General features: G+C 43.2%; 1 protein-coding gene across 2 annotated transcripts in view; it reads left to right on the top strand.

Moving 5' to 3' along the window:
* Positions 1-24: 24 nt before the first annotated feature.
* LGALS8 (lectin, galactoside-binding, soluble, 8) overlaps positions 25-12971 on the top strand; it is a 26947-nt gene continuing 14000 nt past the window's right edge. Inside the window, exons 1-3 of one of the 2 annotated variants that reach the window (XM_010860112.1) lie at positions 25-51; positions 2232-2379; positions 12460-12548. In XM_010860112.1, the coding sequence (XP_010858414.1) occupies positions 2335-2379; positions 12460-12548 (134 nt within the window). In that variant the 5' untranslated portion in view covers positions 25-51; positions 2232-2334. The remainder of the gene's footprint in view (positions 52-2231; positions 2380-12459; positions 12549-12971) is intronic. The other variant, XM_010860111.1, reaches the window with a different exon arrangement.

Genomic DNA, 12971 nt, shown 5'->3' on the forward strand with positions numbered 1-12971 from the left:
GCCTTCGCACCATTGACCTCCCTGCCTGGGGCCGAGCGCCGCCTTCACTCGGTGGGATCGCGGTCGTTTCCTTCCCAGTGTTTTAAATGACGGGCTCTTCAAGTTGAATGGCAGACCTCCTTGGTCCTCCCGGACTCTGAACACTCTTTTTGTGAGATGCAGAGTCATTGACTGTAGGATTAAACGTTAGGGAAACGCAAGTCCTTTAACTGCTTCAGCATCATGATGGCTTCTTGGGATGCGAACCAAGTGTTAATTAATTAGAGCAGGACTCGTGCCTGTGGATGTTTCCGGGAATGATTGGTTTCACACGGGCCTATGGCTTAAATTGGATCACTCTCTGGTCGCAAGAAAATTCTGAATGTGGCCGTGGAAACTCTGTATCCTTTCTTTTTTGGTCTTCTTGATACTTCCCGAGTTTGATGGTGCAAAACAAAAAGTTTTGAGATTTTTGACTAACGTAGCAAGTTAATAGATTGCGGTCACATTTATAAGCCAAGAAGGATACAGTTTTTTTTTTTTTTTTTTGCCAACTTTATTGGGGTATATGTGACAAACAGAAATTGTATATATTTAGGGCATAAAACTTGATGTTTTGATTACACCCGCTTATTTCTTACAGCTCTTTGATCAGAAATTAGAGGGACCAGGATGAGTGTTACTAGCTAAGTTAGGTGATTAGGGTGTCACAAGATAAGTGCGGGTGTTTGCAGTTTGGGCTCTATTCTCTCGGGAATAGCCCACTTCCAGGATACTTGAGTTTGTTTTCGGAGTTTCTTTCTTACAGTTTCCTTGTGTGCCCACCTACACTCCCTCTCAAATGCCAGCAATCATGTGTTGAATTCTCATGCTTCACATCTCTGATTTCTTTTTCTACCACATCTCTTTGGCTTCCTTCTTTATTAAGGGCTCATGTAATTACATGGGGCCCACTAGATAATCTGAGAAGGCAATGGCACCCCACTCCAGTACTCTTGCCTGGAAAATCCCATGGACGGAGGAGCCTGGTGGGCTGCAGTCCATGGGATCGCTAAGAGTGGGACACGACTGAGTGACTTCACTTTCACTTTCCACTTTCATGTGTTGGAGAAGGAAATGGCAACCCACTCCAGTATTCTTGCCTGGAGAATCCCAGGGTCGGGGGAGCCTGGTGGGCTGCAGTCTATGGGGTTGCACAGAATCGGACACGACTGAAGCGACTTAGCAGCAGCAGCAGCAGCAGCACTAGATAATGGAGGACAATCTCCTTGTCTTGACATCAGCTGATTTGTAACTGTAATTTCACCTACAAAATCCCTCTTGCTGTGATTTAACATAACCACTCAGTTTGTTACATCCAGCGTTGGAAATGCAGGTTTTTTTCTTAATAGATTCAAAGTGATAGATGTGATCAGTGTGTATTGCCCTTTGGAATAATGATAGAATTAGTGGAAGTAAAATGTCAGAAGCTTTAGTTTTGTTTCTCTTTTAGTTCTTTGTCTTCAGGTCTTCCCCGGAGCTGTTAAATGTAGTACTGATGGGTCCTTTTATCTTGAAAACTGTTGCTGATCCTCCACACCCCACTCTTTTTCTAAGCCACAGGGAAGTTAATATTTGAGGCACTGGATTTTTTTTTTCTTTCAACTTGTTTAATTTGGAGGAGGAAGAGCATTCCCTTCTACTAATAACAATGTATAAAACTTCTAAAGCATGTGCTATTCCATTGTTTTATTTATTCATTTAATCCGTAGAATAAACCTGTGAGGTGAACACTATTATTATTCTCATTGTACAGATGAGAAAGTTTAAGTGAATATCTCTGATGATTTATAGGGGTATTTCCCACCATTTGGTTTAGTATTTTAATAATAAGTTTTCGTTTTTGTTTTTTTTTTTTGGCTGTGCTGCACAGCTTGTGGGATCCCAGTTCCTTGACCAGGGATTGAACCTGGGCCACAGCAGTAAAAGCCACTAGCCACTGGGAACTCCCAGTAATAAGTATTTCTAATAAAGTTTCCAAGTTAGAAATGTTCTACAGATATATTTTTTAAATTTAATATGTCCTGTCCTCATAATACAAAATTATTTAGTAGAGTACCTTTGATAAGAGTTGGAGTCAGATCTTTGGTTGTAATAGCATCCTGTTATTTGATAAATATCAGTAAAATAATTGATATATTTTAAAAGAGTTATAATATGAAGAAAAATGGTGTATGCTTATTTTTCTTTCCCTCTCTTTTGATTTTACATAGGGCACGTGCCTCGGCTTCAATCTGGGAATTCTTTAAGCGAAACGTATTTAAAATCTTAGACCATACCTGGAAGAGAGCCCAGTCAACAATAAGGTGGAAGAGAATGATGTTGTCCTTAAACAATCTGCAGAATGTCATCTATAACCCGGTAACTGATCTCCACAATCACTTTTTGCCTGTGGCAGTGTTGAGAGCAAGTCCAAAGAGTAATATCAGATTGGCTGGAAAGTTAGTTCAGGTTTTTCAATAACATCTTACGGGAAAACTCAAATGAAGTTTTTGGCCAACCCAATAATTACCTGGGAGATAGTGGAGGACAGAGGAGCCTGGCATGCTGCAGTGTAAAGAACCAGGACACGACTTAGCGAATGAACAACAACAAATAATTACTCATTGCAGGGTTGGGTGGGGGCAGAAGTGAAGTTCAGTAAACATAAACGGAGCAGCTGCATGTGATGGAACTGCAGTGGGTGCTGACTCAAAGCCATTTCCAGCCCTTGCAGCCCCACAGATGCTTAAATTCAATATTCAGCTCTCCTCTCAGTACCCACAATTCGGCATCTGGGAATTCAGCCAATCGCCAATAGATAGTACGTATTTACTGAAAAAAAAAAAAAAAAAAAAAAAATCCAAGTGTAAGTGGATTCAGACCTGCGCAGTTCAAACCTGTGTAGTTCAAAGGTCAGCTGTACGGGGTGATGAGACATGCTGTGAATAAAGAACATGGGGGAAGAGCGATGGGAAAACCACTCTGATCGTGGTGGGAAGAAGGCTTAGACCATCATAAGATGTAATTTCCAGAGGGAATGGATTTCTTTCTGTACACGTTTTCATTTTCTTTTTTTAACTAGACCTGTTCGTGAGAAGTTCATTTCTCAGCTTTCCCTCTGCCTTTCAAATCCCGCTTGTTACTTGAGCAGGGGAATGTTCAAAGCCAGTGGTGAGGTGGAGAAGGAGAAAAACTAATAGTCTTGTGTGAACCTCAGGCCAGTTCAGGAACCCGTGAATGTAATTGCTAGAATTTCAGTAATGAACTGGTTTCAGTTCCTGTGGTGGGAGAATCTTTAGAAATGTCTAGTTTCTATATGTCCGAAACTGAATCTTGAATTTACATCCAAGACAGAGTTGCTGCTTGTTTGGTTTGCTTTTGTTTTTTTTTTTGTTTGTTTGTTTTTTTGGTAAACCCTCTGTAGGAGACTCCTGGTAAGAGTCCTTCAAGTAAGGCCTTCAGCCAGTCTTATTAGTGTAAGTGAGTTCAGTTTTTTGTTATTTTCTTTGTAGCTCTAGCTCTTTTTTTCCCCCTAACGTTTACTGTCATTGTGTAAGAATGAGGTACAACCACCATATAAAGCAAAGTCAGTTTTGGAAGAAATAGCCTTCATTTCTAGTAGGTTTAAAAACTACTTAAGTAGTTTTTAAGGAACACTTGCTGAACTTGAAGTCAGCTAGACGTTTTAAAAGATTTTGTGCATCTCAAGGATTAAAAACATCTCAAAGTTGTAGACTTAACTTTCTGCAAAGATTGAAAGAAAAAAAGAAATATTCTCCCTGTCAAGGGGAACCGAAATGTAACCCTTGCTCAAGCCAGGAGGGGTGGATGGTCGGGTTAATGTTCAGCTCTGCCCTGCATCACAGAGACACCTTATTTGAGTGTTATTTAGAAAACAGTTTTATAACCTGAGATCTTCGCCTGTCTTGATACTAGCACACTGATGTTTGCTGTGGTTTCTGGGGTTAGCACCGTCAACTGCAGAGTTGAAACAAAAATCAGCTGACGTTTCATTACCTGAGGACAGGGCACTTGGAACAGATGCTGCATTCAGGACTCCTGGTGCCGTTCTGAGAATGGTTCATGACAGCATGTTTCCAGAGTAGATATCTTCCTGCATTCTGGGTATTTCCTTAGTGATCAGTTCACTCAACTGGCAAGTGTTTATGGAGTTTCTGCTATACTCTTCATTAAGCTTGTGAAGACAGAACTGCCATCTTTCTATTTTTATCTCTTTACATTTCTAACATTTTGGTCCACGTGTATTGTCTCTTATATGTTAAATTTCAGTTCCTACTGATACGAATTCTATTCATTCACATCAGTAAAGAAACATAGAGTTAGTTTTAAGGCATTTCTTATTTTGAGAGCATGAAGTACAGAATGTGTCAATTATAAAACTGAAGCTTCTTTCAAAATTATTTTTTAATGCATAATGTCTTTTTGAATAATATATTGGTTTGGCCCAAAAGTTCATTCAGGTTTTTCCGTCATGTTGTGGAGAAACCCAAATGAACATTTTGGCCACCACACTTGTCTGCATGGTTTGCTTGATTGTATAATTTCAAAAGTATAACTATTTCAACAATATATTCCAAATACGGAAGCAAACTGGATTGCCTTGAGGATGTCGAGTAGCCTTCACAAGGGCTTTGTCTTGGTTTGGGGCAGCTGTCACCAGCTAAAACAGTATAATTAAAATCAGTTCAATAAAAATGACTTAAAATATATTTAAAAATTATGGTAGACAAATTCTGTTCATATTCACTCTTGGAAAAGATTAAGTCAGTTGTATAACTGGCCTGTATAATTTTTTTCCTATTTAGTATATTTCATCGACAAGTTCAGTTGATAGAATTCCAAGACTTAAGAAAGTTCGGCTCACTTTTCTTTCCACTCAAATTGAGTGACTAATTTGGAAGACAGTATCTTCATACCAGAAGTTCCTTCAGTGAAATCTCTTGTTTGGCAACTCAATAATCTGCTTAAATATTTTATTATTGTTGTTTATAGAGGTCTTAGGATGTGATCAGGTGTGAGTTGAGAAGTTATTTAGAAATTAATCCATTTGGTTCTCGCTTTTAGTTAACAAGCCATTTGCTAATATTAATCCCACCCTGAAAAGCTCATGATTCCAATTTCCTTAGGAACCTTACTTCCACATTGATTCTTTTTTCCTTAGTATTCTAAGGACCTCCCTTTCTACCTTGCAGTTTAACCTTAAAACACAAAACGATAAAAATGTCTTTTTAAAAATCTCTGAAGATCCTTCCTATTTGTTCCCTTGTTCTTTTGCTAACTTCCTTCCTGAGACAGTCGATTTCTACTCTATTGATTTCTGCACCATGACTCTGCATTTTGATCTTTTTTTTCTGAAATTCCAAGTTGATATTGGCATATTGGTGGTTTACAGGGTTGTGTTAGTTTCAGGTGTATAGCACAGTGATTCAGTTACAAATATACACATATCCATTCTTTTTCAGATTCTTTTCCCATGTAGCTAATCACAGAGTACCGAGTAGAGTTCCCTGTGCTATATAGTAGGTCCTTATTGATTATCCATTTTGTAAGTAGTAGTGTGTGTATGTTAATCCCAAGCTCCTAATTTATTCCTCCCTGCCCTCTTGTGTTTTTACCCGTAGTTTCATTTCTTTCTTGTCTTTTTACCACTCTCGTCTTCAGTGTCTCTCTTTATTTCTTTGCTGTCTTTTCAGTTCATTCAGTCGTGTGCAGCTCTTTGTGACCCCATGGACTGCAGCACGCCAGGCTTCCCTGTCCATCACCAACTCCCTAAGCTTGCTCAAACTCATGTCCATCGAGTCGGTGATGCCATCCAGCCATCTCATCCTCTGTCGTCCCCTTCTGCCTTCAGGCTTTCCCAGCATCACGGTCTTTTCCAGTCAGTCAGTTGTTTGTCTCAGGTGGCCAAAGTATTGGAGTTTCAGCTTCAGCATCAGTCCTTGCAATAAATACTCAGCACTGATTTCCTTTAGGATTGACTGGTTTGATCTCAGGGACTTCTCCATAGCTCAGATGGTAAAGAGTCTGCCTGCAATACAGGGAACCTGGGTTCAATCCCTGGGTCAGGAAGATCCTCTGGAGAAGGAAATGGCAACCCACTTCAGTATTCTTGCTGAGAGAATTCCATGGACAGGGGAGCCCGGCAGGCTACAGTCCATGGGGTCACAAAGAATTGGACACAACTAAACAACTGACACACAGTTTGATCTCCTTTCTGTCCAAGGGACTCTCGAGTCTTCTCTAACACCACAGTTCTAAAGCATCAATTCTTTGGCCCTCAGCTTTCTTTACGGTCCAACTCTCACATCCATACATGACCACTAAAACCATAGCTTTGATTAGGCGGACCTTTGTTGGCAAAGTAATGTCTCTGCTTTTTAATATGCTGTCTCAATTTGTCATAGCCTTTCTTCCAAGGAGCAAGTGTCTTTTACTTTCATGGCTGCAGTCACCATCTACAGTGGTTTTGGAGCCCAAGAAAAGAAAGTCTGTCACTGTTTCTGTTGTTTCCCCGTCTGTTTGCCATAAAGTGATGGGACCGGATGCGTGGTCTTTGTTTTTTGAATGTTGAGTTTTTCACTTTTCTCTTTCACTTTCATCAAGAGGCTCTTTAGTTCCTCTTCACTTTCTGCCATAAGGGTGTCATCTGCATATCTGAAGTTATTGACATTTCTCCCTGAAATCTTGATTCCAGCCTGTGCTTCATCTATTTCTGTGTTGACTGATCACCTTTTGAATATCTGTGCAGTTTGTATATCGTTCTGTGACCTCCAGCTCACTTAGATGCCCTGCCAGCCCTTCAGGACTGTGAGTTCAAAACAAAACTCCCATCTTCTTTCCAAACCAGTCTCCCTTTTGTGGATGTCCACTCCTTCAGTGTCCTTCCATGCTGCCAAGCCCCCAACAGTTTGAAGTTAATCTGTCTTCAAAATTTTAAATTCATTTATCCCCAATTCAAATGACTTTTCCTTATTATTATGTTAAAAATACAAAGAAAAGATATGTACAACGTTTTTAAAATTCAAGCAGTATTTCAGGATTTCATTAAAACATAAATTTTCCTCCTACCTTGGTGCTCATTTACCCTCCCTAAAGGTAACTTTTCTACCAGGTTTTTGTATATCCTTCCTGAGACTGTATGTGAATATCCAAGAGAGAACATATGTTGTGTGTATCGCCTTTTGTATACTGTTTCTTTACATGCATGTATCATATTGGATAAGCTGTGCTATACTGTGCTTTATTGCATTTAACACATTTTGGAGGTGTCAGCATAGAGTTTCCTCACTTATTTTAGTGGCTGCGTAATTTGCCCACTGTGTGGATGTACTGTGACTTATTTAACCAGCCCCCTGTTAAAGGGCTAGATCTATTTATGATTTTCCAGGGCTGTAGTGTACATCCTTGGAGGTGCAAATTTGTGTACATGTGCTAGTATTTTACAAGAGAAATCTATAAAAGTGGAATCACTGTGTCAGAGAGTATGATATCCATTTCATTATCTTTTGGTGGAGGCAGGAGTGAGGTCTTCCTTATTTTTCCATGTTAGAGACATCCCCTTTTTGAAATTGACTTCTTTGACATGACTGCCCTGCTCTGTTAGATCCTTCTTTCTTCTTTCTTTTCTCACTCCCTGCATTGAAGTCTCCCACATACCCTCAGTTGTAATGATTCACCAGCTCAGTCATGCCCGTGGCTGTGATGTGTCCCAGTGAAAGGATGGAGAGCAAGAACCACAAAGGGAAGAGGCACACGGGGCCAAGTCCAGGGGATCAGAACAGGATTTCAAGGGTATCCTGCCAGTGCTGTCACAGGGGATGGAGTTAAATCTCCCAGCAGCTAGCTGTGACCGTGTGAGATATTCTCTCCTAGGGAAGCTCATTAGAGACTCACCACCTGGGGTCTCTATTGAGAGATGTTGTGTAGATAGCATCTGCCTGCTGCTGCTGCTGCTAAGTCGTGTCAGTCGTGTCCGACTCTGTGCGACCCCATAGATGGCAGCCCATCAGGCTCCCCCGTCCCTGGGATTCTCCAGGCAAGAACACCGGAGTGGGTTGCCATTTCCTTCTCCAGTGCATGAACGTGAAAAGTGAAAGGGAAGTCACTCAGTTGTTTCCTACTCTCAGCGACCCCATGGACTGCAGCCTACCAGGCTCCTCCATCCATGGGATTTTCCAGGCAAGAGTACTGGAGTGGGGTGCCATTGCCTTCTCCGTAGCATCTGCCTAGCAGGTACCAAAACTCCAGACTCCCAGCAGGAAAGCAGGTGTTGAGCATAAATCATGTTTGCACAAACAGTTGAGGTGGGTAACCCCCCCTTCTCAGTTAGGGTGGTGGGTGCTCTCCCTAAATTCACGTTTCTTGGAAGGAAGCCTTTCAAAGCCAGCAGCCAGGTCTGCTGTGTTGACACCGCACAGCCCGTAACTGACCACCATTGAGACTTTGCTCCTGACTTCCTCTCTCAGTTTGTCTAGTATCTCTCATTTCATTAAGTCATCATCTCTTCTCTGACTGCTGAGTCTTGGCCATTCCCTTAATGTTGGTCCTGAGTCTCCCACTCCTTTCAGTGTATTTCCCCTTAGATGTCTTGCCAACCTTTCACACTAAGGGTGTTCACAGCTAAAGTCGTCATCTTCCTTCTGAAATTTGTTTCTTCCACAGTTTTACCATTTTAGGTGGGGGCCCCACGTAGACAGTTTTCTTTGATATAGCTCAGTGTTTATCTTCTCCCACCCCCACCCCCTCAGCGTCTGCTGCCATCAGCGTGGATCAGGCTCTTATCTCTCTATGCCAGGCTTACTTGCTGCCAGGCGGCCTCCCCGATGTTCCCCGGCCCACTGGATTGTTGTTCCCAATCCCACTTTTGTCTTGTTAGTCTAAAGTCCGCCTCTAACTCTGTCTTTAGCTGCTCCCTTACTGTTTACTGTCTCCCGGATAAGTTTTGTCTTTCCCTGCCTCTCTGCCTTCGTAGCTGGACATTTCTACCTGAACTGGCTTCCTTCTCCTTTCTGCCTAACTATACTTTTTCCCCAGGTCACATCATACCTCATTCATCAGCTGTGGCCACCTCAGTTACAGCTCTCTATATATTTTTCTGAAGCATTTATTCAACACTTCCTTCCTGCCCCATTTTTGGGAAGATGCGGACTTGGCCAGGGCTGGTAGTTGCAAAAACAGAAGCCAGCTGCTAATTTGAGCAGAAGAGGAATTTATTAAGTGATGTCAGCAGGCTGGACCAAAGAACCAGGCTTGTCACCGATGTCATCATAGACAGCAGCCCAAACCCGGCTCAGGGCTGTTGCCCACAGCGGACCAACCGTCCTCTGTGCTCTGGCGGCGCCGCCGGCGCCTCTGCTGCCCCCCTCGGCCCGAGTGAGCACTGCAGGATTCTGGCTGCTGCTTGTCATGACGTCCAGCTTAGAGTCTGAACTGGAGGTGCTGATGGACACATCTGCGTCGTATGCCTTCATCACAGTTTGGATGAGTGCTCATGTTCATAAGATAGAGGGTTTCCCAGCTGGAAGGAGGTTCTGATTCGAACAGCTGTACAGAGTGTCACATTTCCACTAATCATCTTTTGGAGGGTATCTGACTTCTTCCCAGCTGTATCATCAGCTCCTCCTGGATGGACGGAACTCATACTTCTTTCCAGCTGCAGGCTGCCTGACCCAGCCCTGGTGTAGAGCAGACATCTGATGAATGACATAAAAGGCAAAGCAGTATGAATCCGCTGGATGTTCAGGCAGGTTAATGCCAAACCTGACTAAGGCTTAAGTTTATGACACTGTCTCCAGTGTGTTCAGGTCTGTGTTGTATTGTTTTATGTAAATTATTTGTGAAACATCAAAGCCTCAAAGCTTGGAATTGCCTTGAAAACAGCACCCTTCTCCCTTTCCACAGGAGCCTATTTGTGAGGGAGTAAGTGGGCTGAGGGGCTTTTGTTTCCTTCATATGGTCCAAAAAAGTTGAGTATTGCTGATGGCTCAGCAGGTAAAGAATCCGCCTGCAATGCAGGAGACCCTGGTTCATTTCCTGGGTCGGGAAGATCCCCTGGAGGAGGAAATGGCAACCCACTCCAGTATTCTTGCCTGGAAAATCCCATGGACAGAGTGGAGCCTGGCAGGCTACAGTCCATGGGGTCACAAGGAGTCAGACATGACAGAGCAGCAGCAGCAGTGGTATTAATATAAATTAGGGTGCATTCCTAAGTAGAAAGCATTAATATGGAAAACAAACAGCAAATGGCCCAAATTTATAGCACAGTTGTTTCTCAGACTGATACAATAAAAAATTGTGGTAATAAACATTATAAATGCTTATTATATAAATCGGGAAAATATACAAATATATAAAGAAGAAAATTAAAATCTCATTCCTCAAGAAAAGTGTTGTAACAGTTTTGGCTTACTTCTTTAGTGTTTTCTCTTTCCTTTTTGATGTTTATTATTAACTTGGTTGAGACCACACTGTATGGAGTTTTGTAGGCTACTTTCTCACTGATAATTATTTCACTAACAGTTCTGTGTTATTAAATATTCTGCATAAATATAAGTTGTGCTCAGTTGCTAGTCATGTCCAACTTTTTGGACTGTAGCCTGTCAGGCTCCTCTGTATTCTCCAGGCAAGAATACTGAGGTGGGTTGCCATTTCCTACTCCAGGGAATCTTCTGGACCCAGGGATCATACCTGCATCTCTTGTGTCTCCTGCATTGGCAGGTGGATTCTTTACCACTGAGCCACCTGGGAAGCCAAAATATAAGTTGAAAATATAAAAAAAAATTGAAGTTACAAAAACGGTTCTCATTTTATTAAAAGATATACATCATGAAAGATGCTGCTGTTTATTCTTGCCTGTGGCCAAGAGACTTCCACGTTCTCTATACACAGAAAGCATCCATTCTGATGTGTGGCTGTGGCCATGCTCTACACATCTGTTATATTTTTCCTTTTCTGGTTTGATGCCCCGTTCATCTCCCCCAGGCTGCCCCCAGCAATGGCTGTGACACCAGATGGTCACTGGCTTTGGTGATTTCTTGTGCTACTGCTTAAGGCAGCAACACTCTGTTCAGCAGCTGTTTAGTTGCCACGCCTGTCAGAACCCAGTTTCCAGAATGGTGAGAGCTCATTCATTCACCAAGTGATTGTTGATCATCGCCTGACCTCTGTCCTGGGGGTGTAAAGATGATGGCTAGGTCCTGCCCCATGCAGCTCAAAATCTAGGCATATGTTTGCACAGGAACAGAGTAATGAGTACCATGATGACCCTCAGAGGGGGCTGACTCAGTTGGCCCAGGGAGTCTGGAAAAAGCTTCACACAGAAGATTGTGTTTGAGATGGGATTATATGGCCTCTTTTCATTTCTTACTTCTTGACAGTCAAAGCTACCTTGATCAATTTTAGCATAGATGTCATAACCCAGGTGAGCTCGGTATGCTGGTATGCTGGCGTCTGGCCTGCTTGTCTCGGTCGGTCAGAGGCTGCAGATGGAAGTGGGATGTGGTTGGGGTGCAGGAGATGCAGCCACATAACCAGTGGTCAAGGAGGATGGTGGAGCCATCCAGGGGAGGGGAGTGAGAAGATCTGATCATGTGTCAGGCCCCAGACAAAAATGCTGGGTTCCAGGTGAGGAAGGGGCAGGTGGGAGACCCGAATCCTGTGTGGGAACCCCTGTCAGGGCCCAGGCCTGCACCCTGGACCAGGCGAGGTCTGCAGATGCCATGTCTTGAGAGACCCACAGGCACCCTGAGTGTATCCTTCTGACCGTGCAGGTCTCTGGTTCCCATGGGGGGTGCGGTGTGGAAGCCCAGTGGGTAAGGTAAGGCACCCAGTCCCAGGTATGGTGGAGCGGCTTAGTGGAGTGCTCTCTGCAGGCAGTGCGTGCTTGTCATTGTCTTCTTCAGCGCTAGAGTAGGGCCTGGCCTGGCCTACATCATGTTGGGATCATCCCTGGAACCTTAGGAAAAACAGAGGGGCAAGGTGTGGCATTTCATACAACCCTTTGCCAGATATTCCCAGGTGGCTCAAGTGGTAAAGAATCCGCCTGCCAAGGCAGGAGACTCAAGAGATGTGGGTTCAGTCCCTGGGTTGGGAAGATCCCTGGAGGAGGAAATGGCAACCCACTCCAGTATTCTTGTCTGGAGAAACCCATGGACACAAAGCCTGGTGGGCTACAGTCCATGGGGCCACAAAGAGGCAGACACACTGAGCATGAACACACACTCCAGCCAGATAAAAAGTACTGGAAATAGTATGTGTCTATTTCTAAAGAATCCAGAGTGGTTTGCAGGTGTCCTGCTGTCTCTAAGCTACGTTGTTCCTGCTCAGCTGTTTGAATGTTGAGGACTTGGAAAAATGCTAGGGTCTGAGCAAATTCATGTGCAGCCTTTAAGAGTGTAGTCCTTTTTGTAAGTGACCATTTGTTAAAATTATTTTTCCTAGGTAATCCCCTATGTTGGGACCATTTCTGAGCAGTTGGAGCCGGGAACATTGATTGTACTACGTGGGCATGTTCCTAGTGACTCGGACAGGTAAAGTCATTGTGTTAGATGAGAACACAAGTATAGTGCATCTTTGTGATTGTGGGACAACAGCAAATAATGTAGGAGAGACCATCTGGGTACTTGAGGCTGATTTTACTTTTACAGCAGCCTTGGCCAAGGTGCTGAGGAACCTGGAATGAAAAACTGAAATACAGGTGATTTGGATTTTTTTATTGCTGTGAGTCTGACTTTAGTGTGCAGAATTAGAAACACAGCTAGTGGAGGGAATTGTGGTCAGATGACAAGGACGTGGCCTAGTTACAGTGTAACTTTCGCACAGCATCTCTTCAGACCTGTCCAGGTGGTTTTATCTAATGCTTGCCTTGGGCACAAAGTCTGGATGAGCAGTATCAGCTGGAGTTGGACTTGGCTCTGTATGACTGACGCCCGAGTAACAGTGGTTTAAATAAG

This window comes from Bison bison, unplaced genomic scaffold, assembly GCF_000754665.1.
Source record: "Bison bison bison isolate TAMUID 2011002044 unplaced genomic scaffold, Bison_UMD1.0 scf7180017864462, whole genome shotgun sequence".
Classification (NCBI taxonomy): domain Eukaryota; kingdom Metazoa; phylum Chordata; class Mammalia; order Artiodactyla; family Bovidae; genus Bison; species Bison bison.